This window comes from Perognathus longimembris, chromosome 4 (assembly GCF_023159225.1).
Source record: "Perognathus longimembris pacificus isolate PPM17 chromosome 4, ASM2315922v1, whole genome shotgun sequence".
Taxonomy (NCBI): Eukaryota; Metazoa; Chordata; class Mammalia; order Rodentia; family Heteromyidae; genus Perognathus; species Perognathus longimembris.
In genome coordinates this window covers 29,054,546-29,082,468 of record NC_063164.1, presented here as the reverse complement: position 1 = coordinate 29,082,468, position 27,923 = coordinate 29,054,546, and the positions used below count along the sequence as shown (strand labels likewise).

The 27,923-nt window shown below is 42.2% G+C and overlaps 1 protein-coding gene across 1 annotated transcript; it reads right to left on the bottom strand.

Annotated features, from left to right (window-relative positions):
• Window positions 1–52: 52 nt before the first annotated feature.
• Flacc1 (flagellum associated containing coiled-coil domains 1) lies at window positions 53–27,907 on the bottom strand. The gene is made up of 14 exons (XM_048344200.1): window positions 27,746–27,907; window positions 26,685–26,765; window positions 25,322–25,370; window positions 23,628–23,761; window positions 21,127–21,220; window positions 18,519–18,580; window positions 16,004–16,101; window positions 15,144–15,196; window positions 13,607–13,706; window positions 12,125–12,228; window positions 6,232–6,294; window positions 2,833–2,922; window positions 2,608–2,717; window positions 53–697 (listed from the first exon to the last, which is right to left on the bottom strand). Exons 1-14 carry the CDS (start codon window positions 27,856–27,858, stop codon window positions 574–576), a joined length of 1,275 nt encoding a protein of 424 aa, XP_048200157.1. The 5' UTR covers window positions 27,859–27,907; the 3' UTR covers window positions 53–573.
• Between the last annotated feature and the right edge of the window lie 16 nt (window positions 27,908–27,923).

Here is a 27,923-nt window from a genome sequence, read left to right as displayed (position 1 = left end):
ATGACCCTTTATCACATGACTACTTTTGTTGTCTGCCCATAGGCAATGCCCACAGGATGATGGTTTGAGAGGAGAATCATCACATGTACCTCTTTTAAGTCACTGGGGAGGCTTCATAGTTGGGAGCTGGGAAAGTCTACACATGTATTTAAAGAGGAAAAGGTCTGTAATAAAATCAATAAATTATCTGTCTTATTAGCTAAATGCTCCAGGGTGACATAAAGTACAGTTCAAAATATACTCAACATGCAATAAGAGGAAGTCCTCCAAATAAATGTTTCTAATAAAATTTGTAAACGTTGAAGAGAAAATAGTATGCAGAGAAAGCCAAGTTCCAGATACAGAGGACATAGGTGCTCAGTGAAGAGTCATGACAATCTATGCAACTGAGGTACGAATTCAAACTTTCCCAGCCATGGAGAAGAAAGACCAATTGTAAAAAAATAAAAATAGCCAGAGCAACCCAAAAACTCAACTCATCACATGCATTTCTCAAGAAAACCTCTCAGGAGTTCCCTGGCCCAGGTCAGGATGGTGTTCCTACCCTCTTCAGCGGTGGAGAACAATGCTGCTTTATGATGTTTGCTTTTTGTTACTACTGTCTTCTAAGTCAAAGTCATAGTCATTAGGGGTAATGGAGGTCAACCCTTCAGATGTTCTTTCACAAGTCTCTTCATTCTTGGCATTTAGCTGTTCCCTACAAAAATCAAAGGAAAAGCCTATAATTATTAACCCAAAGGTTAATATATAATATATTATTATATATATTATATTATATATATTATATTACATATATTATATAATATATATAATATTAATATATAATATTCGGTGGATTACAGATATGTGGGGGAGAAATGTAGATTGCTTCCTTCCGGAGAGATTAGCCTTTCTCAATTACTTGTAATGGTTTTAAATGTGATGTCCAACTTCACAAATGGGAACTTTTCTACTGAACTGATGCAATGGATAAAGCATTGACCAAATTTTATTTTAATGATTGAAGACCTATCTTCAAGTAACAGTATAATTTTCTGATAGTATGGAACCTACTCACAAGAAGAACACCCCATTCTAAAGGAAGTGCTAACTGCCGTTTTAGTTTCTGTACCCAGCTTACTTGCTTTAGTTTATTATAAAATTAACTAATGAAAAGTCATAAATAGAACATCAGAAACGGGGCCAGATAGTAAAGGAAAGATTTCCCTTCCTTGCTAAAAGCAAAGCAGCATCTTTCCCTCACTGGAGTTCACCAAGCTGACAGCTTTGCAGAGGGTCACTGACAACCTTGAAGTTTATCACCGGCTGTACTGAATTGCTCTATTAGCCAGAAAGCCCTGCTAACAAAGTTGTTATGTTTTAAGAAAAGTCTCATGAGGATCACCTCTAAGAAAATACTGGCCTTTTCAAGACTATCTTTTGCTTTTAGGCTATATTTTGGTTTTCATAAAGTGAGTAACTGTCATGCTGACCTGGCCTATGTTTTGTGTCTATAACTAAGCTAAGTTCTGCTTCTGTAAATCTGCTGTCTTAACCCAACAACACATACCAGTGACGCCACTGCCCACTACAGGTTAAGGTGCCACTCTGGGTAGCCACAATGCCTGATGTTTATGTAAATGAACAAATGAATTTAAGGGTCACTGAGTCAGCACCAATGAAATTGTAATACATCATCTCCCTCCCTCCCTCCTTTTCTTCCTTCCTTCCCTCCCTCCGTTTCCTTCCCTTCCTTCCCCTCCCTCCCCCTCTTTCTCTCCTCCCACCCCTCTCTCTCCTTCCCTTCCCTTCTATTTTGTTTTTCTTTCTTTCTTTCTTTTTTTAAACCAGTCCCAGGGCTTGAACTCAGGGCCTGGGCACTGTCCCTGAGTTCTAGTACTTGAGGCACAGCTCCACTTCTGCTTTTTTGGATAGTTAACTGGAGATAAAGAGACTCATGAACTTTCCTGCCCAGGCTGGCTTCAAACCTCCATTCTCAGATCTCAGCTTCCCTAGTAGCTAGGATTACAGGTGTGAGCCACCAGTGCCTGTCTTTGGCTTATTTTCTTTCTTTCTTCCTCTTTTTTTTTTTTTTTTTGCCAATCCTGGGACTTGGACTCAGGGCCTGAGCAGTGTCCCTGGCTTCTTTTTGCTCAAGGCTAGCACTCTGCCACTGCGCCACTTCTGGCCGTTTTCTATATATGTAGTGCTGAGGAATCGAACCCAGGGCTTCATGTATCCCAGGCGAGCAGTCTTGCCACTAGGCCATATTCCCAGCCCTGGCTTATTTTCTTAACTTATTCCCCCCTTCAAGTGCCTTCCCACTACTCCCAAGGCTAACTCAACCATGCTGGGTTTTTCTGTTGTTTTGCTTTGTTGATGTTAATGTTTTTTGTCCATCAGAGGGCTTGAACTCCCCAAGCTCTTCAGCTCAAGGCTAACTCACTACACTTTGAGCCACAGCACCACTTGAGGATTTCTGGTGATTAGAGATAATAGTCTCACCGACTTTCCTGCCTGGGCTGGCTTTGACCCATGATCCTCAGATCTCAGCCTCCTGAGTAGCTAGGATTACAGGCATGAGCCACTGGTGCCCAGCTAAGCATAGTTGAGTCGCAGTAGACACACCTTAGTCGAGCATTTTCTTCAGTCAAGGTCTTTATGGTGTACTTATACTTTTCTTCAGCTTCAGCAAGCTTGGTCTGGAGTGTTTTCTCCAGATTTCCCACTGTAGCCTTCTGAAAGATAAAATTTACTAGCTGTCTTCCTCAGAGCCTTCCAGGGCAGTGCAATAGGGAACAACAGCACAGAGACTTGGGGATTCCTCCCTAGCCACCATCTGCCACGACTCACCTCTTTCTGGAGTTCCATCTGGGTTTGGTAAAGATTTGTGTTAAGTGATTCCAAAATAAGAGCTTGTGCATGCAACTCTTCCTCTATGATCTGTACAAGAAGAAATTATTCCAGGATAACATGCCAATACCTCCCTATTTAGTCTCTTCTCAAGGCACTTGGACTTGAATGCAATACACCAACTTCAGCTACTTGTTCTCTCTCTCCCCCTCCCACCTTTTTTTGACAGTTCTGGGGCTTGAACTCAGTGCCTGAGCACTATCCCTGGCTTCTTTTTGCTTAAGGCTAGCACTTATCCACTTGAGCCACAATGCCACTTCTGGCCTTTTCTGCATATGTGGTGGTGTGGAATTGAACCCAGGGCTTCATGCAGACGAGGCAAGCACTAGGCCATATTCTCAGCCCCAGCTACTTGTTCTTTTCCACTACTCATAGCCAACCCAAGAATTCCACCCTCCCTCTGTCTCCTCCATCTGCACCCCAGTCTTCATCCTCATTGTTGCTGATGCAGAGCTTGCCCTCACCAGAGCTCAAATGGATGAGTCCATTGCCCATCAACCATCTAGTCACCAAAGAGTCTCTGTTTAACACAATTTACAGATTCCAATTTTATGATGCTCTGGGAAAGCCAAAACTCTAGAATTTAAACAGATTAATGGCTTCAAAAGTTGGGAGGGGAAAGGAGGGATAAACTGGTGGGTCAGAGGGCATCCTTAGAGAAGTGAAACTATTCTGTCTGATAGACTAGTTGATGGACACATGACATGATATATTAGGCAAAACTCACAAAATACACAGCACAAAGAGTAAAACCTTGTATAAACTATGGGCTTCAATTAAAATGTATGGATATTGCTGGTCAACTCTAATTAGTAGATCACCTTAATGTGTTACTAATAGAAATTATGGGGGCTGAGATGGAGGGATAAAGTGAATTCTTTGTAATTTTTGCTCTAATTTTCCTATAAAACTGTAACTGCTCTAAAAAATCTACCAGTTAGGCTACTTCTAAAGAATGAATAGGAGCCTGTGTACAAGTCCTTAAAATTCTTAGGAATGCGGGGGCTGGGGATATAGCCTAGTGGCAAGAGTGCCTGCCTCAGATACATGAGGCCCTAGGTTCGATTCCCCAGCACCACATATACAGAAAACGGCCAGAAGCGGCGCTGTGGCTCAAGTGGCAGAGTGCTAGCCTTGAGCGGGAAGAAGCCAGGGACAGTGCTCAGGCCCTGAGTCCAAGGCCCAGGACTGGCCAAAAAAAAAAACAAAAAAAAATTCTTAGGAATGCTAGACAAATGCTTAGGAATACAATGTTAGAAAAATGCTTAGGAGTACAAGTATGGCTGGCATAAAGGAATAACAGGACAGTGGGCCAAGGTAAGAGGCTACAGAGGGGTCAGTTTATCCGTGGGAAGACATGGCAGTCTGACAATATGGGGAGCCATCTAAGGGTTTTAGGTTTGCATGGGTCTCGCTGTTTGCATTTATCTCACATGTTCTGTGGACCATGTATTTGAGATGGCAAGAGGGGAGGAGAGGAACAAGGAGGAGAACGCTACTGTAGTGCAGGTAAAGAACAGTGGACTGGGGGAAGGGGCAGCAGAACTGGAGAGAGGTGGATGAACTGGTTCACACTTCAGAGTGTTGGTTGATGGATTGGGACGGGAATGAACAAAAAGTCTATATAAATGCTTAGCTTCCTTCCCTATTGTTTTCTTTTTCTGTTTCATTTTCAATACAAATTTATAATTATCTAAGCAGATGCACTAAAGGAAGGCTTTTGTCAGTTTTCTTTACTGCAAATCCTAGTTCCTAGAAAGTGCCTGGCATATCACAGGGTTTCAGTAAATAGTAACTATTGGAATGAATGCAAAATAACCTTGTACAGAGCTTTGAACAAGGAAATTGTAGCATGTGATAGTACTCCTCCGGTTCATACAACAGAGAGGATGGACACTAAGCGTGGGAAGCTCTAGAGATGGGATTACATTGAGAAGGTCAGTAGGGCTGGCTGACATCTGAGGCAGTGTCTAGATCACTTTTTGGCCTCTTCAGCAGCTCACACACACTATAGTAGCTTCAAGGTGTTGGTTATGAGGTACTACTCAGATAATAAATAGAGAAAAACATATATCTATAAGCACAACATAATTTCTGTATGGGCAATAGCATTTGAGTTGGTATTGCAGATATTTCTGAATCTTAAAATGTATAGAGAGGGTAGAAATGGAATTTCAACCTGAAAGAAAAACATGAGCAAAGTTGGTAACATAATGAGAAGATCTTGTTATGTAAGGAGCAGCAAAACAGATCAACAAAGGTGGCTTTGGGTCAGTAGTTGAGAATCCTCATTCTACTATAGATTCTCAGACTCACATGCTACCATAGGACACTTAGAATGGAGTTGGCTTAGGGGCGTGGGGACAGGAAGTACAGCCTGCCTGGAAGGCAGCATCAGGGGCATCCTTTTCTCAGGGGCCTTAGAACTGTGTTCATCACATGCAAATATGACAATATAGCCCCAAATGAAACAAAAATAGACTCAGAAATGACACAAAGGACAGACAGAATGGAGAAACTCATTAGAGCAGTGACTACAGTATTCTGGGTCTACCTGGCTCTGAAGCCACCTGTTTACAATGTGTGTTTGTACTCAGTAATACTGATCCCCACCTGGGCTCCAAGATATCATTCCTTTATAATGCCTGTATGATGACTAATCTTTTCCTTGTTCTGGAAATCAAATCAAATTCTCGGTGAAGAACCACAAGGCACTTGGGTCTGAATAGCTTCTCAGATGCTCTAAGAAGTGACCCAATGTGTCCCAGTAGAAGAGACTCTTGCCAAGACTGGATAATAAGTGTGTAGTTTCAAGGAGAGGGTTGGAGACAGCATTTCATGAAGAGGTTTAGAATTTTCAGGAATCTTATGGATATAAATGACATTTTATAATTCAAGGTCCTTCTGTGGTTTAAGCCCTACTAGAAATGGAAGTTATTTGACACTGATAATCACACAGAATATTGCTGGTATTGTTACATATCTGTAAGTTTCTCTATCTCTTGTTTTACAGAAGGTTCCAGATCATTTCTGGCTCATTGAATTCAGTGAGCTTAGATTTAGATAGCTGTGTGTGTGTGTGTGTGTGTGTGTGTGTGTGTGTGTGTGTGTGTGTGCGCGCCAGTCCTGTGGCTTGAACTCAGGGCCTGGGCACTGTCTCTGAGCTTTTGTGCTCAAGGCCATCGCAACCTTCTAGGTAGTTAGGATTACAGACGTAAGCCACCATTGTCCAGGGTTAGATAGTCCATTATTATAGGTTTGGAAAAACTATCACAGACTACACTTTTACTGATTTGTTTGTAAGATACCAATGCTATAGAAAAGAATGGAAAAACTGACCTCTTTGGTCTTTCTCAGCTCCTGTAATTGCAGGGTGTCCCTTTCATGCTGCTTCATGAGCTCCTAAAAACAATTTCATTTGGAAAAGGTCAGCACCATAGTTCTAGAACTTCTCTCCAAGAATTAAGCAAGCCAGGAGAGGACTATGGAACATAATATTCACCAAAGTCTAGACATGAGTATAATGATACACACATTATTAATGAAAGATGACATCTTGAAATTAAATAATGAAAATATTATGTTTAGCCTTATAACGCTGGCAAATATGAAAAGAAATTATACTTTTTTTAACATGCAAGTACTTCTTGTAATAAGGTAAAGAAAGAGTTAAATTGGAACATAAAAGCCACAACATATACATATGAACTACTTGTAAGCAATATTACCATGCAGCATTATGTGTTTTCTATGTCTTCTAATTATTTAAAAAATATACCTCAGCACAATGAAACCCCATCATATTATTCATGTACATTACTTTTTAAAATTTCAATGCAAAAAACTAGAACAATGTCAACCTTTCAGAGACAAGATAAGGAGATGCTTATTTTGATGAACACAGAAATAACTGTCAACTTGTAAACATTTTCCTAGCAAGTCAGACTAATACTATCACTCTGCAATTACCCCCATTCAAGCTCATTGTTTTCTGCAGGGGTCTATATCATTACCCGTGGTGTAACTTATTTACACATCATCTTCCAACATGGGAAAATAATTGGCCTATTGTTTGAGAAAGGGTGAAACCCAAATGGAATTATAAATTAGATGATATGGCATTCTTAATAGTGGTTATTAAAGGCATATATAAATACTGCTATTTCCGAAGAATTTATGGGCTGAGGATAGTTGGATACATGCTGTGGTGACAAATTGCATCTTCTTTATGGGAGTACTGTACTGCTAATGATATCACTAAGTCCAGAGTACTAAATGTAAAGCATCTTTACCCAGAATTCCTAAACAAATATGGCTGTTCAACCCATAAGCCCATTCCAACTAAGTTCAAACTCAGCCTCAACATTTCTTTCCACCCATCCAAGAAGGTATTTCAATTATCTGAAGGAAGGAGTGCTAGCAGCTTTCCAAGTTCATCTTCTTTTCTTTTCTTTCTTTTTTTTTTTTTTTGCCAGTCCTGGGCCTTCAACTCAGGGCCTGAGCACTGTCCCTGGCTTCTTTTTGCTCAAGGCTAGCACTCTGCCACTTGAGCCACAGCGCCACTTCTGGCCGTTTTCTGTATATGTGGTGCTGGGGAATTGAACCCAGGACTTCATGTATACAAGGCAAGCACTCTTGCCACTAGGCCATATTCCCAGCCCCTTCTTTTCTTTGTTACTTCAACATATTTTCAGGCTAATTTTCCCAGAATCTCTTCTGTTTGAAAATATTCTGAGAAGAAAATGAAATAGTAATGGAAGATTGTTTCCATTCTTAAGGGCTTTGGTAAATGATTTGTTTTTAGAACTTTCTTCCTGGGATTTATATCATTTTCCTCCCACCTTACCTCTCCTGTGTCCATTTTGGAGAAAAGCACCTCATTTATCTTTGGGAGGCAGTAATGCAGAAACTGTAGCTGAGTAGAATTCCCCTTGAGGATCAAAATATTTGTGTTAAATGAAATGAGAAATCTGCCAAGTGGTGGCGTAGATCCCTCAGGGAAGGATATTTTGTAATTGTGAAAAATTCTTCTCTTGCCAAGAAAAGAATGATTTCTATTAAAATTACTTACTGTCTGATTTACTCTCTGCCCCTCAGGAACATATAACATTACAGCTTTTATACTCAGTAATTTAGAAGGATGGGGACACCTTATTTGGAAAGCATGCTGACTTAATATGAAATGTTGGGTATTAAGTATTTTCACTGCAAAAGTCTCTTTTTGAAAAATTTGCACTTAAAATGTTCAATTTAAAGCTTGTTGTCAGAGCTGGTTTCTACAATCGTTGGTACAAGTCTTTTTTAACTTTTTATCCTAATGTCATCATTCCCTGAAGCTGCAGAGAAAAAAAGTCTTTTGATTTGATGTTCAAGAGCTGTAGCTTTCACAGAAACCAGGGTACATGGCATCACTTTAATAAAGCAACTGGGTGCTTTGAAGCAGTCAAATCAGTAAATTTTATGAGATCATAAAAAAGAAAGACACTTCAGGCCAGGTGCCAGTTGCTCACGCCTGTAATCCTAGCTACTCAGGAGGCTGAGATCTGAGGATGAGAGTCAAAGCCAGCCTGGGCAGGAAAGTCCCTGTGTAACTCTTACCTCCAATTAACTACTTAAAACCCAGAAGTAGAGCTGTGCCTCAAAGTAGTAGAATGCTAGACTTGTGTAAAAGAGCTCAAGGACAGTGCCCAGGTCCTGAGTCCAAGCCCCATGACTGACAAACCCAAAACCCACAACACACACACACACACACACACACACACACACACACACACACACACACACAACCTCAAAGAAAGAATACATACTTTAGGTCACACTGAGAAACAGATCTGTGAGCATAGAATATGGATCACATACCTTGTAAGGAGAATATGTATAGTATCCTTCATTAAATATCAAACTTACATCTCTTCTAGCCCTGATTATATATATGCAGTCAATTCTGAACTAAGCAAAATAAAATACACAGAAAACAGTATACCTAGCACACACTAGTAATTCACTAACCCAAACTGGTATTTTCCAGTTTGCATTCATGAATTCTTTCTGTTAGTAGCAGCAGTGATGGTATTTTCCTCAACAACACAAAATATATGTTTTTTAATTTTAGCTTTTAGAGAAAATAATACATATTACATAGTGGTTCTGTTTATTTGCTTTGTTTTTGTTGCCAGTCCTGGGGCAGGGACTCAGTGCCTGAGCACTGTCCCTGGCTTCTTTTTGCTCAAGGCTAGCGCTCTACCTCTTAAGCCACAGCACCACTTCTGGCTTTTTTCTTTATATGTGGTGCTGAGGAATCGAACCCAGGGCTTCATGTATACGAGGCAAGCACTTTACCACTAGGCCATATTCCCAGCCCCTACATAGTGGTTCTGAATCAGAGATTTGATAAGACCAATTTGGCCAGGTATTTATTGCATTATAAATATGATTTTAATGTACTCAAATTTCACATATTACTTCCTATTTAAAATATTAATCTTCTTGAAGTGTAACTATTACATAGCATCATCTAACATTGACTGAAATACACTACACTATATCACATGTGTTATATACACAAATACACTATAGCAAGACTTCTATTACCATAGGATCAAGCAAGATTAATTTGCTACATTGTAGCCCCCTAATATAGAAGTCAAAAATACAGCAGTGTAGCTCCACTTAAAAGTGAACAGATGACAATTAAATCCAATTGGTTAAATCTGAGGACAGCTTACATATTGCCAAGATAGTGTCAGCATCATGTACTTTGTTTTCAAAGGCATACGTATCTGTTTAGCAGATTACAGCATCAACATATGTCCTTTGGGTGAAAAATATTCACAGTTCCCTTAGATGTGGATAACCCATAGAGACCAGTTGGCAAATCACCAGCCAAAGAGTAATGACGTATCACAAGTTGTTTCAGAAACAGTGGTTGCAGCTTAGTCTGCCCTGACTCACAAGGCTTCCAAACAGCCCTAGAATATGTTGCACTTCAAGCTAGCTCAGCGTCCGAGCATGAAAAGGTGAACATCAACTGGCTTGTAAGATTTACAGTATTCCCCAGCTACCAGGATGAAGAGCAAACTAAATGTGTGGCTTTTTTTTGCCTAATCTTCTACCAAAGCCACTATTTTCTGCTATATTATTTGAATATTCTGTTTAAGCACCCCGTTTTTAGGGGGAGTCAGATTAAACAAAACACATGCAGGTCCATAATATTCATACTTGTTGCTTTGCTATCATGTCTGATTATTTAAGCATAAAGTTGGTGTCCACAGGTCTTTTCTGCATACCAATTTTTAAAATTCCCTCCAGATAAATTTCCTATGTTAGTTTTCATACAATAATGGTTTAGGGAATCATTAACAAAAATCAAGATGCTTATAGTATAGTGTTAAGCAGTACCAGTATTTTTAACATCAGATCCTGAAGGAAAGACTTCTTTTTTTTTTTTTTTTTTTTGCCAGTCCTGGCACTTGAGACTCAGGGCCTGAGCACTGTCCCTGGCTTTTTTTTTTTTTTTTCTCAAGGATAGCATTCTATCTCTTAAGCCACAGCACCACGTCTGCCATTTTCTATATATGTGGTGCTGGGGAATCGAATCCAGGGCTTCATGTATGTGAGGCAAGCACTTTACCACTAGGCCATATTCTCAGCCCCTGGGTGAGTGGTTGGATCTGACATGTGAAATCCCTGGAGTTGGCCTAGAATTCTGGTAACAATTACAGGTGGTTGTCTGGGGGCAGGTTTTGGAGAGAAGAGCATGAGATTGCTTTCTGGATTGATGAAATGATCTAGATCTTGAGTTGGCTACATGGGTATGTACATTCTTCAAGACTTATAAAATTGCATATTTAGGTCTGAGCATCTTGCTAAGTAATAATTATTCCACAGTGAATGAGAGAGAGAGAGAGAGAGAGAGAGAGAGAGAGAGAGAGAGAGAGAGAGAGAGAGAGAGAGGGAGAGAGAGAGAGAGAGAGAGCACCCCATTTACATTGAGCATCAGTGGAGCAGCAACAGGGAGGAGGAAGGAAAGCTTGCATGCAGATCCAACCCTCCCATATAATCCACACAGGAACTGCCATTTCCTATTCAGAGACTGAGCCCTGCAGACAAGAATCACTCTATGCACAGCAGAGCATGACCCAACCTTAATTGTTTTGCTCAGTAATCATACTAATACTAGAATGGTCTTACTGGCAAAATTGGTGGCTTTTTTTTTTTACCATGACTAGAAATGGATATATAATAAAATATTCAAGATATTATGAAGCCAGAATATTGTAAAAATACATTTTATACAAGAAGGGCACAAATAATATCTAACAGAGCTTGTACTGTGTGCACTCAAGGATGCTACCAACAATTGCTCCCAGGATGGTTCTCTGCTCTGCTTAGGGGGTCTGGTTGCCCACTATAGACTACAGCAGCTTCTGTAATGCCACACACCTATTGTTGATAAAGTACATCTTTGGTGTACCCCAAACCCAGAGATCTATCTTGTGGTGTAAACTGTTTGGGTTCTACTTCCTAATTCATATTTACTTAATAAATGTCTGTATGATTTAATAGAATTCCTATTTCCTTTTTAAATTATATTTTTATTATCTTTAAGTAGTTTCACAAAGGGGTTTTCATTCAACAAATTAGTTTGTAAGTATAATAATGCATCTTGATCAATGTCATCCCTTTCATCATTCTCTCCCAACCTCTTCCTTAAATTTTCTTAGTTTCATAGGATATGCATCGAATATTATGATGGCATTCAACCCTTCACTCCTTCCTCTCTTCATGAGTATCAGTAGCGGTGGATTGGCTAGCATTTAGTTAATCCTCACCTACATTAACTTTGAGGCAACTATTCTCATTCATTAAGTGTTGTGCAAGACAAATTTGCTTGGTTTAGTTTGTATCAACACTTGTCTCTTTAGCTCCAGAATTGAATGAGAAGGAATCAGAGATGTGATTTTGGGCAAACAAGGAACTTGAGGTTTTCCCTGTTTAGCACTGTTATTTTCTGTTCATTACAATCTTCATCCTAGTTTCTTATCCATAGTAAGACTTTCTAGCTAAAAAGACAAGACTGCCATTCTATTTGCATGTATTTCCAGGAAAGCTGGGCAAAGAGGAGAATGTCCATCAATACAAAAAAAATCAGTTAATTATGAGAGCCCATCTGGAAACTCAGTTCTGCTGTCTGGACTACATATTGAATCACTGATGAGTTTGGTTGAGTTACCTCCTTTTCTTGAACAAAGGTCTCAAAGATATCACTGTAAGATTTGCTTATTTTCTTCTTTTCTTCTTCTGACTCTAACTCGAACCTTTTTGCCATCTTATGTTCTGTGGAGGGGAGAAAAGAAAACACACTTATGTATGAATGTGGCAAAAGCAGGTGCAGAAAAAAAATCCATAATATCTGAAGATAAAAGTATTTCCAGATGGATGGAGTCAGACTCAGGGCCTTTTCATCTTGGAGTTCAGGCTCTGACACTAGCTGGGTTGTTTAAGGGTGGATGAGCACAGACGGGCCTTGCCCTCAGCCACATTTGCTGTAACTGCCAACATTTCTGGTTCTTTACACAAAATCTGTTTATTATTTTGTTCTTTCCCCTGCTGAAGTAACCACAGTGTTTCTTAGATATTCTAATCTTTAAAGAAAGTGCTTGACTAGCCTGACCCATCCATTCTGTGCTTAACCTTGGGGCAGAAGTAGATTTACACTGTTTTTATGGGTAGTGAACCTGCCTGCAGAACTCCAATACCAAACAATAAGAAAAAGGCAAGGACAAACAATCCAGCGTCACAGTTTGGAGGATGAGTAGGGTGCTTTAGGGCTCATTGGGTAACTCTAGACTGAGCTGCATAATGAACAGTTAAACTGTGGTATTTCACAGATGAGTGGTTACATGTCAGCTTAGACTCTTGTGACATAGGAGTGCTGCATGCATGGCTAGAAGGTTGGGAGATGACCTGGGTTCTAGTGCTCTGGGATTCTAGGTGAATGGAATCCTATGCAAAGAAAAGGAGGCTTTCGTCCCAATCCCAGCTTCAACTCCAGGGTCTTCATGCTGTCCTGCAGGGGCCAGAGCCCTCACCAGAATGAGAGCTGACTTTCCCAGAGACTTTCTGCATGTACGTCACTAATGTGGCTTTAACCAACTAAATGTACAAGGGACCTCTGCTTAGGTGTGGGAACAGTCCCACAAATTCCTTCCCCCATTTTTCCAATTATGTAAAAGCTCACTGAATGGTGAGTGGTGTACCTATGGAGTTCTGGTTATGAATGTTGAAAGTATTAAAAATATTTATCTAACATGGCTCGCTTTGGGGAACATGGTGGAAGGGATTGTAAGAGGTTCTCAGTGGAATCACAGTGCTGTCTCCCCATCTACACAAGTGATTATTTCATATTCTAATTCAGAACCTGCTGGAATTTTGGGGTCACCTGTATTCAGGTATCAAGTTACTATTCCTCCAGAGGTCCCAATACTTCCAGACCATGACAGCCAAACACGGAATCAGTGAGTTTTGGAAGTTGTAGGCATATACTCCTTAGCTCAGGAGTCTCTTGAAACTCTAGGCCCCTTTCCATCGTTCACATGTAGCTCCCCTACCCTTGGTAAATCAAAGTCTACCTCCCTAAAGTCAAGACTAAGTTTAACAGCAGCTGTTTCGATATCTGTGTCATCAAAAATCCAGAAGTTTCTGTAATACTCACTTTGCTGTAGTAGGATTTTTTCTCGCTCTAACTTTTCGTCCTTCTCCCATTCTGCCTTCCGCTTGGACCATCTATCTTCCATCTCATCATAAATGCTATCCTGCAGAGTCATAAAGGTAACATGAAGAAAAGTATCCTAAAGTAGGAGGCCTGTAGAGGCTGTAAGTCCATACCTGGGGACCCTTCCTAGCACAGCAGGGTACCCTGTGCTGTTCCTCTTAGCCTCCTGGCCCTCTCTGAGCACCCCTCCATGGATGGCATACAGGAAGAAAATCCCAGCCTAAATCAGCAGAGAGCTGATGGAACCTGGGATTCAGGAAACTATGCATAGCATTTGCAGAGATGGAGTTTGGGTCCCTTTGAAGCCAGGCTTCTCCTCTCTGTCTCATAGATCTGCCACTCCTGAGTCACAGAGCTCCCCATTCATGCAGAATGATGGGAAATGTCTGGGGTTAACTTGAACATTTAGAAAAAACTGAGAGTTTTTATTTGTTGATTAGACTTTGAACATGCTTCAGTTTTGGCCTCTAATGATGCAAAGTGTAAGAAAGATTCTCATCCAGAGGGTCACATACAGCTTCAAATGCACACCGATACTCAGCTGGTCTGAATCCTCTGCTAACCCAGAGGGCAGGATATTGTCGTGGGACCCCTAGCCCTTCCCCCCTCTTGTGCCCCAGCAGCATCAAGGTCCTGAGCCTCTGCTCCCTGCCCCCCTAGGGTTCCATTCACATAAAGTCTGAGCCAGTCAACAGGCGTGGCATTGGCAGGTGTACTGAATCTCAACCACAAAGGGAAATTACAGTTGCTGAGAAATAAATGGGTGCTCTCTGCAAAACATAACATTGTGGGTAGCCATGGATGGCCTGGGCTTTCAGTGCTCAAACCTGGAAAGTCCCAGGCCACTAGAGCCTCTGGTAAGGACAGTGACCAGCAAAGCTTGAAGCCTCCATCCTTCCTTTCCCTCATAGATGATTAAAGTAGTGTTTTCTGTTAGTTATATGGAGTCATTGAAAACAAACTCAAATGACCAACAGTAGAGGAATAACCAAACGCCCAATGGCATTTATATGAAGATACTATCTAGTCATTACAGAAGGAGACAGAAGATTCTGATATGCTTGATGAGAAGGAGATACAAAAAAATGTACACAGATTTGATAGAACATTGTCTCAACAGTAGTTTTAACAAAGTACAAGTACACAGACTGCCTTTGGTTGGTGAAACTTTTTTTGTTGTTGTTAATGTTATTTCCTTTTTCAAAAAAATTTTTTGAAGAACAACAAGCAGCCAATACTTTTGTAACCAGAAACTTATTTCTCAATAAGCCTCTTCAGGGCTTGGATGGCTAGCGTGTCATGCATGGGAGCCACTGCATTCCTGCTTCTCTCTGCATAGTCAGAGCCACTTAGGTCTTTGGGTGCTGAGGGAAATTATTTTCTGGGCAACAGCTCTGGATTCATCATGTGTTGCCAGTCAGGAAAGAGACCTGCTTCGCTTACTCTTAGAACCCTCCAAAGCCCCTCTGAATCTCACCTGATACATATGAAACATGTTCTTCAAATACTTATACTCCTTTTCCATCTCCTCTGGGTAACAAAAAACAAACAAACAAACCAAAAAACAAAACATTACTCCTCCGACATGCACATTTTCAAATCCAAAGATGGGCTGCCCTGTACATCTCCCTATCCTAAACTATTGTTTAAGTGGCAAAAGTTTGGTATGCCACAGATATCACCCTGGGAGCTTATTTAAAGCTTAAAGGTTGAATGCCACTTTAAACCTACCAAATTAGGGTCTTAGCAGAGGGACCCAGTATGTATCAACAAATACGCTTCTAGGGGATTTTGATGCACACTAAATCTGTTCAACTACAGTTTAACAAAAGCCCCAAACGTAAATCCACACCTGTGTGTATATCCGTTTCTTATGTAAATATTTTCTAGTTTACAATGATTAGATGAACAATACATGTTTTTAGGAAACTGGGATATGTATAACTATTGTTTAAAAATTAAAATAAAGGAAGAAGGCTACAGAATTTCTCTTTGGAGATTAGTCTATAAACCCATGATTCTGAAGGGCACACACTCTGATCTTCCCCAGGGCATGATAAGCAACAAAATTACATTTTTGTCCTTGGTTCCCAAGTGGGGAAACTGACACTCAAGAAGATTAAGGGAATTCCTCAGATCTTCAGGGGAAAGGAAGGAGAGTGGTAGACACAGTCTTCTTTTCAGTTTCATGCTTAGCTGCTTTTCCCCCTTTAGCTTCAGCGGGAAGCCTCAGACACCTGGACACCACCACCCCTAGCCACAGGAGCTCCCCAGCTCTACACCTCATCAAGCTCTCACCCCTCCTCCCAGGGTCATTCTCCCGGGTCCCAGTAGTACCTAGTTTCACCTGCGCAGCTGACTTCTCTGCCTTCAACGCTTCTTTGTAGTTGTTCTCTAACTTACCGAGCTCTACTTTATGAGACTTGGTGAGCTCCCTGTAGACCCCAGAAGACCATGGTCATCAGTGAAAAGAGCTGAGTCATCACACTGCCCTGCACACCCCTCTCCTCTGTCCTCCTACTGTGATTTCCTCAGTTCCTCTAGCTTCTGATTCCCATCCAGAGAGAGGTAAGAGGACCCTTGTTTCTTGCACTCACTTCTTGTAAATGGAGTTGCCAAGGTTCATATATACCATCACCTAAGAGCATAGTTTTTGATTACAGCTCACTTGGGAAACTGAGCTACATTAGCTCCCAGGTTATTTCCCAACCCAAGCCAGCGGCTGTTGACATTGAGTCTTGAAACGGAAGTTTATATGAGTCACCAAATCATAAAGAGAGATGGAAGACACTTCAGACATTACTAAGTTAAGAAAAAAGTCAATCTGTTTCCAAGTATATGAAATTCTACAAGAGGCAACTTGGAGACAGTAAAGGATCAAGGGTTGTCAGAGCTTGGGGTGTGATGGGATGGGGAGGGATAGAGAGGCAGAACACAAAGGACTTTTTTTTTTCTGGCCAGTCGTGGGCCTTGGACTCAGGGCCTGAGCACTGTCCCTGGCTTCTTCCCGCTCAAGGCTAGCACTCTGCCACTTGAGCCACAGCGCCGCTTCTGGCCGTTTTCTGTATATGTGGTGCTGGGGAATCGAACCTAGGGCCTCGTGTATCCGAGGCAGGCACTCTTGCCACTAGGCTATATCCCCAGCCCGAACACAAAGGACTTTTAACAGAGTAAAACTCTGCTGACATTTCCAAACCTGGCATGTTTAATCCCAAGAATGAACCATTAACAATGGAGGGTGGGTGACCATGATGTGTCAGTTGTAACAAATGTACCACTGTGGGCTGTTGATGGCGTGGAAAGCTGTGAGTATGGGTCACAGGGAATGTATGGAAACTACTTTCCTGACCAGGCTATTCTAAAAAAAAAAAAACCCCAAATCTATAAATGAGTAAATAAAAAATAAGTGTTTATATAAAATGCTATGATGCAACTAGGGGTGCTGTCTCTTCATTATCATTGTAAATGATGACTTAGGACTGTAACCATTCATGAGGTACCCAATGATGTTAGGCTTAGCAATATAGTACAGAATTAGTAAAATCAAGCAAGCTAATGTCTTCTTAATTGCACCATCATAAATGCATTTTTGTGTGGTGACAGAATCTGAAGTTTGCTCATAAGAAATTTTGAGACAAACAACAGTCTATTCTATTATCAGCTAGTTATCATGCCCTGCAAAAGATCTTTTTATTTTGTTTTGGTTTTTTGCCAGTCCTGGGGTTTGAACTCAGGGCCTGAGCACTGTCCTTGGCTCCTTTTTGCTCAAGGCTAGCATACTACCACTTGAGCCATAGCACCACTTCTGGCTTTTTCTGTTTATGTGGTGCTGAGGAATCGAACCCAGGGCTTCATGTATACGAGGTGAGCACTTTACCACTAGGCCTTATTTCCAGCCCAAAGGACCTTTTTAAAAATGTATTTCTCTTGCCTGAGATTTAGCATTCTTGACCATCATCTCCCCTCTTATATCCACAGCCTCTTAATCAACTTCTCTATTTCCTATTATTTCAATTACTTCAGATTCCAAATATAAGTAAAACCATGTGCAATCTTTCTTTGCCAGCTTATTTAACTTAGCAGAAACTTCTCCAGTTCCATCTATATTGGCACACACGACAGATCCCTTCTCTTTGAAGTCTGAATGGCATTTTATCCTTCTATGCACCTGTTGGTGGAACTTAGGTTGGCTCCATAAATTGCTATTGTGCATAACTTGCTGCAACAAACGTGGGAGTGTGAGCTTTGCTTTTCCCCAGAAAGCCTAAAATTGCTCTCAAGCGATAGTCATCCAATCAATCAATCAATTACAGTGGATGACTCAACTAGGAATGCTGTCTCTCCAAAGGACACAGGCTGCTCTGGACATAGCAGGCAGTCTGGCAGGGGATTTTGAGATTTGCCTCGCCTACACAGAGAATAAGTCTCCATGTCATTTCTTCTTAACTTGTCATTGCTTTTCTCCTCCTGTCCCTTCTTTCTATTGTATCCTCACTGAATGTAGAGATTGGAGAAAGGAAGGAAGGAGAAGGAGAATGTGTTGAGAAAAGCAGTCACATATAGAAATCTCACAGAGAAATAAAATGGCTATTTTCAGCAGCCAACAAGATCATTATTGAACTGACAAAGCTGAAAATACAAAAGCAGAAGTTCAAAAGCACTGAATCACTTCATTTTAGTGACCGCAAATTAAGTCATTCTACCCCAAAGACTGCACCAATCATCTCTGCGCCCCTCCCCGCCCCCCATAAGGTCTGACTCTACTTAGCATCATGTAAAGTTCCAGGAACTAGGGTCCTACAAAGGATCCTTAGCACCTTCAGCCCCCAGGACTTGCGTGAAAAAAACATACCTGCTCATATTCTCAAAGTGCTGCTTCAGCTCAGCACAGCGAAGATCCATCTCAGTGGAAAGCTGGAAATGAGAGTAGCATTGACCACCCAGGGCTTGGAACAGGACCCCCAGTCCCGGGATACTCCTGGCCACACCCATCCTAGACATATTCTGCAGTTATTACGGAGGCCCCAGAACAATGCCTGCTCCCAAGCAGTTCATAAAGCTGGCGCATAGAAACTATCTCTTACACTACTGTTTGTCTTTTAGTGTGTGTGTGTTAGGCCTAGGGCTTCAACTCAGAGCCTGAGTGCTGTCCCTGAGCCTTTTTTCTTCTTTATTCACTCATACCACTTGAGCCACAGCTCCACAGCTTGAGTTTTTGGTGCTTAATTGGAGACAAGAGTCTCATGGACTTTTCTGCCTGTCTGGCTTTGAACTTTGATCCTCAGATTTCAGCCTCTTGAGTAGTAGACTGTCATTTTATTGTAAGATTGTGACCTTTGGATTCAGGTTTGTAATTTAGTAGTCATTTACTGAGCAAAGAGCTTGGCTTGGAAGAGTAAAATAAAAATGACTAGCAATCAGACTCTGCCTTCTAGGAATTTAAAGCTGTTTGGTTTGCATGCTTAACAGCATGGTTGGTTTGTAGCAGATAAGAATTGCTCTCTTGGGGCTGGGGATATGGCCTAGTGGCAAGAGTGCCTGCCTCATATACATGAGGCCCTGGGTTCGATTCCCCAGCACCACATATACAGAAAATGGCCAGAAGTGGCGCTGTGGCTCAAGTGGCAGAGTGCTAGCCTTGAGCAAAAAGAAGCCAGGGACAGTGCTCAGGCCCTGAGTCCAGGCCCCAGGACTGGCCAAAAAACAAAAAAACAACAAAAAAAAAAGAATTGCTCTCTCTGTCTCTGTCTCTGTCTCTGTCTCTGTCTCTGTCTCTGTCTCTGTCTCTCTCTCTCTCTCTCTCTCTCTCTCTCTCGTAACTATCATTCTATCATACAGATCTCCTGGCCAGAGTCTTAAGAGGAATGGACACCTCAAAGCCATGTGGCACGGGGGCAAGATCTTATTCCTCTTCTACTAGGAAGGTGCAGAGGCTGCCTAGTGCAACCATGCTCAGCCTCAGCCACTGACTGGCACCTTGCCAGCCAGGACTACTCCTGGCCACAGGCCATACCACACATTGGGGTGGTGTTTACAAGCAGGAGTATTTTCACAATCTCAATTTTGGGTCCCTCTATGGACATAGTCTCAAGTTGCTTTCTACTGGCCTATGCTCATGAGTCAAGTGTACTTTCTGCCTCATGTGTTGCTGTGGAGCTAAGTAATCTTAAGCAAATGAGGTACCTTCATCAAATTTCACTCTTCCTTCTACAGAAGGAAATAAGACAGTGAATCTGCAGTGAGGGTGGGAGATCTTGGCCTGAGCTATAATAATCTTAGGTAACTGTAGCGTTCTGCCCGATCCAAGGGTGAGAGGCCACCTGCTGGAGATAGAGCTCTCCCCTCCTCCCACCCATGTGAGGAAGTTCTCACCAGGAAGTAAGTTTCTGAGCACAACTCTGGGCTAGCATTTCAGTCCACACCACCAGGGGCACCCGCTTGAGCTGGGGAAGGAGGGTCACTAATGAAACTGATGACTAAACCTGGACAAGTATCACTTGGTAGCCCAAGAAGCACAAAGAATATGCAACGACCTACGTAGCTTCTGAAATGTAGGCATTGACAGTTCTACTGGTAACAGATGATAGACAATGGAGGCTTCCAGGTTTTTTGTTTGTTTTTAAATTGTATGTGCTGGTACTGTGGCTTGAACTAAATGCTTCACATTCTCTCTTAGCTTTTTTTTTTTTTTTTTTTTTTTTTTAACTAAAGGTTGGCACTCTACCTCTTGAGCTACACCTCCACTTCAGGCTTTTTGCTATTGATTGGAGATAGAGTCTCAGAAATTTTTTTCTACCTGGGCTGGCTTTGAACTGCAGTCCTCAGATCCTCAGTCTCTTAAGCAGCTAGGATTACAGGGGTGAGCCACCGAGCCACCTGTGCACAGCTATGAGAAGCTTTTTTTTTTTTTTGGCCAGTCCTGGGGCTTGAACTCAGGGCCTGAGCACTGTCCCTGACTTCTTTTTGCTCAAGGCTAGCACTCTACCTCTTTGAGTTACAGCACCATTTCCAGCTTTTTCTATTTATGTGGTGCTGAAGAATGGAACCCAGGGCTTCATGCATGTTAGGCAAGCACTCTTACTGCTAAGCCACATTCCCAGCCCCCTATGAGAAGCTTTTGAGCAACTCTGGAGATACCCTGTCTGCTAGTGTCATTAGCGAGGGCCTCATAACTTCTGAGATTCATCTTCTCACTAAGGCCAGATGAAAAGTGACAAGGACCTCCTAGTGTAGGGGACAGTGAATCATTTTGCACCCGAGAAGCAGCTGGAGATTTCCTGGAACTGAATGAGTCAGGCCTGAGTTCTTGCAGTTAAGGATGGGGATGGCCTCAGAGAAATGTTACTGTATACACGGTCCTATCTCCAGAGTCCTGTCTCCTGAGCGCCATGGTTCACTGAAGTCAAGAGATTGACATCTTGCCTACCACAGATAGACTGGCTAAGGCAAGGCTTACTCACCAACTTCTGAGCAGCTAGATGGTCTCTGTTCATTTGTTCTATGATTGCAGTCAGCTCTGAGATCTGCTCCTCAAGGTCAGAAATGATTTCAGTCCTGTAGGACAAACAATTCTATCATCACAAAGCCTACTATTGAACCAGTCAGATGTCTGGGCTGACTGGAGTCTGGTCTGGTGAGATCCAGGACATATTCTGTACCTGTTCCACCACCATGGGAGGGGACGGTGGGATGGAGGGGTGGTCTTGGATAAAGTATTTCACAGAAGGCTGGTCGAACCTCAGATCTGGCCTTTTGGCTAAGCTAGCTAAAAGTGAGCAGGGTGGTTTGGTGCCCTATTGAGTGAAGAGAAATAGATATATATCAGACATTGATTAGAGTTTGAGTTGGTGACAGTTCAAATGAGAGGATAAAGAAGAGAGAAAATGGAGGAATAAGATTGATGCTGACTCTGAATCATACACAAGGAGAATGAGATAGTGATGGGACTCAGAAAGGATTTAAAGGAGTGGCTTTCAGTCCACTGTGATGATTCCTGCCTGTAATCTCAGTTACTCAAGAAGTGGAGGCAGACAGTGAATTCGAGGCCATTCTGAGCAAAAGCCTGTCTCAAAAAGACCCTGTCTCAAAAACAAAATAGAACCAATAGCTGATATCTTGTTTGTAATCCTACCTACTTGGGAGATTGAACTTGGGAAAACTGAGGCTCTTGGCTTGCCTGGCAAAACATTTATGAGCCTCCATCTTGACAAATATCTGGGTTATTCAGCTATCCAATCTACCATTCCAGCCACATGGAAGGCTGAAATCAGGGAGATTGCAGTTCCAAAATAGCCCAGACAATGAAATCCAAGAAATCCCCTCATCAGAAAAAAACAAAAACAAACAACCCCCTCCCCCCCGGAGCACTGTGGTACACATCCAGCTAATTGAGAAGCATCACTAGTCCAGTTCAACCATGTAAAAACAAAACAGAAATAAACCCAATACTCTCAAAAATAACGAGAGCAAAAAGACTGGAGGAATGGTTCAGCAGTAGAGTGTCTATCTAGCATGCATGAGGCTTAATGGCAAATAAACTAAAAAAATATAAATGAGGTTATACATAGCTCAGGGCCCTGATTTGCAGTATTAGGGAAAATTAGAGTGGTCTTTAGAACAGATCATGTTTTGGGTGTTTCTGAGTCTGGGGCCACCATGATAGCTGTAGAATATTCAACTCTATTTGAGCTGAAGTAGATAGAGTAATACTTTGGATGGAGAGGCTGAGAGGAGGGCTTCAATTCATCATGAAGCTTAGATCCTTTGGCCAATCATCATCCACATATAACTGGGCACGGAGAGGATATGAGGTAAGAAAAGAAGACATAGGGCAAGATGATGCCAGGGAATGAGAAACTTGAATGACAAGGAACCATTGTGTTTTAAAAAGTAACAGCAAAACTCACAGCTTTACCAGGCAACCGAACACACATGGACTGTTATTTTTTGTTATGCCCTAGTTGGTGACACCTTTCCCTATATAAATCCAAGAGTTCCCTGTAGGCATTAGCTTGACTATGAATGTATTTTATCCATTCTCTTCCTGCAGAGGGTTGTAGTAATGGAAGAGAATGCCCCACAAGATGCAAAGACAGGTACTTGGCCTAGCTTCTCTGGGTGAACTCAAATCAGGGCAACTTGCAGCTCAATTGTTTTCACAGTGTGAATCTCTTCCCAGAAGTAATCACTGCTAACCATTAAGCTGTATCCATTCTATAGATAACAGATATAAATAAGTGATGTGTGTGTGTGTGTGTGTGTGTGTGTGTGTGTGTGTGTTGTTACTCCTGCTGCTCTTTTAGATTTTTTTGGTCTTAGAAAATGATCAAGATACATTGTATTTATAAACTGATATGTTGAATTGAAATCTCTTTGTAAAACTACTTAAATAAAATTTTTAAGCAAAATAGTTCTCATATCAAACTGGAGTGTGAAGGGAGAGCACACAGGTAGCTTTCAACCTTATAGGTGAGAAGATGCCTGAATATGAATGGGGTGTAGGGAGAAGACAGGGCCAGGAGGCATAGGAGGTAGAATTTAAAGGCATGGTGATATACTGAGTATGCACTAGATAATTGCAAGTGGGCAAAACTTCAATGACAGACAGGATAATTCTGTACTCAATGGATGGAGATGGGCCAGAACTTTCTATACTACATCTCCTAGAATGGAAGTTTTGGACTATCAATAATGAAAAAGAGATGTGCAGTCCAGCCTTCAAGAAGGTATGATTTTACTCAATTTGCACACCAAATCCAGATCATTTTAGGGCTATTTCACCAGGTCTTCACCCCAGGAGCAACTGCTCTCTGACTATGAATCACAAGAACTCTGTTTTCATCTGGGTAGTGCCTTATAGCAGGGACCACGTGGGCTGAGCATGGGCTTCAGGGACTTGTCCTTGAGGCTGGATCAGGCTGAGCCCGCTCTGAGGAGATCTATGTTGTTCTAAAGATATTACCTGGAAGCTGCAACTTTTTTCGAGGTGTCAGAATCCAACTGTTTTTTCCTACTGAACATCTCATCCCCCAAAGTGACTGAAATCTGCTCACGGTTCCGAACAAGTTGGTAGCCAGGTGACACGTTGATTACTTCCTGAGCACCGAGGTGGAAGGCAAAATAAAATTGCAGACTTGGGGTATGGAGATTCCTTCTCATCCTTTACTACTGCCTTACTCACTTTTTTTTTTAACTTTTTGTTTATTTGTTTTGTTTTTGCTGCCAGTCCTGGGGCGTGGACTCAGGGCCTGAGTACTGTCCCTGGCTTCTTTTTCGCTCAAGGCTAGCACTCTACCTCTTGAGCCACAGTGCCACTTCCAGCTTTTTTCTATGTATGTGGTGCTGAGGAATCGAACCCAGGGCTTCAGGTATACGAGGCGAGCACTTTACCACTAGGCCATATTCCCAGCCCCGCCTTACTCACTTCTTAAACATGGAGCCATGACATGAGATTCCACAGCCCAAATTCTATTTGCGCCCTCTTCCCATCACCCTTCCTTGTATCTCTGAGATCCAACCACAGCACTCAGCTGGTTCTGGGCTTGTTGCTAGAAACCTCTCATATGCAATGTTGGTAAACTGGACCACTGATATCATAGCCCTGCACCTCATTCTTCATCCTCCCTGTGGTCAGAGCCAAGGGCCAGCTGGGCACGGTGGAAAATAGTTTCAGCATTGGGTAAGCCTGAGTTTGAATCTTTGACTCAATTCCCTAATCATAAAATGGGGAAAATTAACTTTTCCTCAAGGAGCTTCTGTAGGAGGAAAAAAACCACAAGAACATGTAAGAAATGAGTAGTATGTATTCATATCTCCTCCCTTTCCCACTTAGATGCCAAGTCAGATTCTGGCAAGCCTACCATGTGACATGGACTAGGATAAGGTCATAACATCTGGAACTGTGGGGGACATAGCTGTGAAGGACACATGTCACTTCCCTCTCCACACCCAGTCCTGATGTGTTGCAAGACCCTGTGGTATCTTGCACTTGGTCTCTCATGAGTCATCAGCTTGACTCTCCATACTCTCTCCTAGAGGGAAATTATGTTCCTACCTGTTTAGATTGGTTTCCCCCAGACCACTAAAGAAATGCAGAATTCTTGTTTAAAGGGAAAAATGAAAACAGATAAGACAGAACATAGCAAAAAGTAGCCATACTATCCCATCAGGCGGCACATTTCCCCAAAAGTAAATCTTAGCTGACTGATTGTCTGTGCCAGATCTGTAAGACGTGACCACATAGACCACAGGGATGAGGTCTGTGCTCCAGGGCAGGTATCAAGAGCCTTCTGGGTTTGATCCCCATCCTTTTCCCTAGCACCTTCCTGCCCCTGCTTTCCTTAGATGCGCTGACAGTCCCTGCCCCCAGGATTCATGGCTTCCCACTCATAGCAGGGGCATCCTGCATCTGGGCTTGAGCTGTATATTACAGGACTATCTATCACCACCTTGTTTCCTGGGAACACTCTGTTCATCTTGTACAAGTCAGAGTGCAATGAATCTCCTAGTTTGGGGTCAGTCATGGCTCCACTACTCACAGCACCTAGAGTCTCCTAGGATCATCATGGAGAATCTATGAGGTGTGTTGAAAGACCACAATTTCCCACAGTATGTGCTTGATAAATGGTCCCATATCCTTTTCCCAGTTTTACTCACAGTAGGTGTTTTACTGCTTTCGCCTTGCCTTCCTAAATGAGATTTCACTCTGAAAAAGAAAGCAATCAAAGCATCAGAAGTCCAAACCATAGAGGACACATCTTGATGCTGCCATCAGCCGAGTTTCAGTCACCTGTCCTTCTTAGGGGGTCCATGGGCTAATTAAAGGCATGGGCAAGGCTGTGGTTCTCTAAAGGTTCTTGGGACATGTCTGTTTCCTTGATTTTCTCAGCTTCTAGAAGCTTTTTCCTCCATCTTTAAAGCCATGAATCACTTGGTCTCTGCTACTGCTATCACAGCTTCCCTGCTGCTCAAACTCCCTATTTTACATCTAAGGACTTCCATGAATACACTGATTGGACCTACTTGGAAAAAACAGGCTCTTCTTTCCCTATTCCATGGTCCACTGTTTCATAACCTTAATTCCATCTACACCCCCAACTCTTTGCATGTGGACATCTTTTTACCACATCCATTGGCTCCTTACCCTCTCTGGGCTCATACATATCCTATCACTCTCCCCAAGCTCCCATCACTCCTGCTATCCTGGTCTCTTCCTGGAAGAAGGTACACACACAGCACAGGGATGGTTCCTCCTTCCAGGGGTGCTCACCTCAGCCATCATCATAGCTCTGGCTGCCCCCTTTATACAGGGACTTGCTCTAACCTCCCTGCAGAAAATAATTCCCTATTCTGAACTTTTTTCTATGCAGTACTCGCCAACTCTGATTATATTAATTTCTTTACAGTCATCTCCTGCCTGGCCAGAATGGAAGCTCCAGAGAACTTTAAGTGGACAGTTTACAGTCATTTTCCCAAGGCCTGGCAAATAACAGGCACTCAAAAAGTATTTTCTAAGTAAAAAATAAATAATATCCAAGATTCAAGCACAGACCTAGAACCGAGTAATTCTAAGCTTGTCAAATGGAAATAAAAAGCTCTATATTAAATAAAAAAGCTCAATATTCCAGTTAAGTTCATCCCCACTTGTGGCTGATACACAGATGCAATCTGTAGGAAATCTGTAGGAAAGTAATTGGCAAGGTAGATTCATTGCCATTGGTATGTGGGGGGATTGCCCTGGCCAACTATTCCTATGATGAAGCATTAGTTGCTTTTAGAGCCGGAAGCAGTTGTTGAGAACAGAGCAAATTAGAAGTGACTTAGGGAATTATGAATGAGAGGACCACACCACCTACAGGTAGGGCCTGAGATTCCGAGAAAATCACTGTGGACTCTAGCAATTTGCAATATCCATGGCAACAAGTTAGTTCAAGTAGGCAAGGCAATGAAGCTCAAGGGAGAGATATATCATTCACATGCTTAAAACCATTTCCTATCTGGTGGACCTAAAAATACTTACTTAGGGGCTGCAGGAGGCTTTACTGTTGGTTGGGGTTGAATGTAATTGTGTTCTTTTGAAGTTGATACAAGAGGAATTAGCCTGGAAGTGGAAAATCAGTAATTCAATAGGGAATATGGGATGTCACAAGAAATGTACTCACTGCCTTATTATGTAACTGTACCCCCTTTGCATAACACCTTGTCAATAAAAATTTTTAAAAAAGGGAATATGGGAACTGAACACCTCAGGGGGGGAAAGGGGGAGGGGGAGGGGTGGTATGAGGGACAAGGTAACAAAGAGTACAAGAAATGTATCCAATGCCTAATGTATGAAACTGTAACCTCTCTGTACATCAGTTTTTTTGTGTGTGTTTTTTTTTTGTTTGTTTTTTGGCCAGTCCTGGGGCTTGGACTCAGGGCCTGAGCACTGTCCCTGGCTTCTTTTTGCTCAAGGCTAGCACTCTGCCACTTGAGCCACAGCGCCACTTCTGGCCATTTTCTGTATATGTGGTGCTGGGGAATTGAACCCAGGGCCTCATGTATACGAGGCAAGCACTCTTGCCACTAGGCCATATCCCCAGCCCCTGTACATCAGTTTTATAATAAAAACTTAAAATAAATAAATAAAGGGAATATGGGAAATTTACAAGCCTATTTCAATATTCCAGTTAGGTTCATCCCCACAGTAACCCACAAATTGGAACAACTGAAATCTGAGATCTTGAAAACCTCAGGCCCAAGGCCCCAGCACTTGTCCATTTGTCCAAGGTAGTCGTGGGGTGGTAACACAACTTGGTCCTTAGATCCCAAGGCTCTGCGTACCATGTGGGGAGGGCAGATGTCCCAAAAGCTGTTTGATTGGAAGCTGCACTTTCACTGCGGCACTAGTGCTGAGACTTCCTTGTTTAAAACAACACTGATCTGAGATAGGGTTCGTAAGGCAAGCAAGAGCCCACAGCACTAGTAAAAGCCACGGAGAGCACTAAGGATTTGGCCACAAAGTGTACTGCTTGTGAGACAAAGCAGACTATCGATGAAAGACAAGCACCTTGCCCCTCACTCATTCCACATTACCCTTACTTGGGTCTTCCTGAAGAGTTCTTATTTGGTGGCTGAGGAGTCTTGATTAGCTTCCTTGGCCCTATGTTCCATGGATCCCAGCAGGTGCAGTAGATGAGAGGGTTGGGGTTCATGGCACAGGTTAGGGGCAGTCTTGGCTGTTAATTTAGTAGCTTCTTAAGGTTCTTGCTAAATGAGG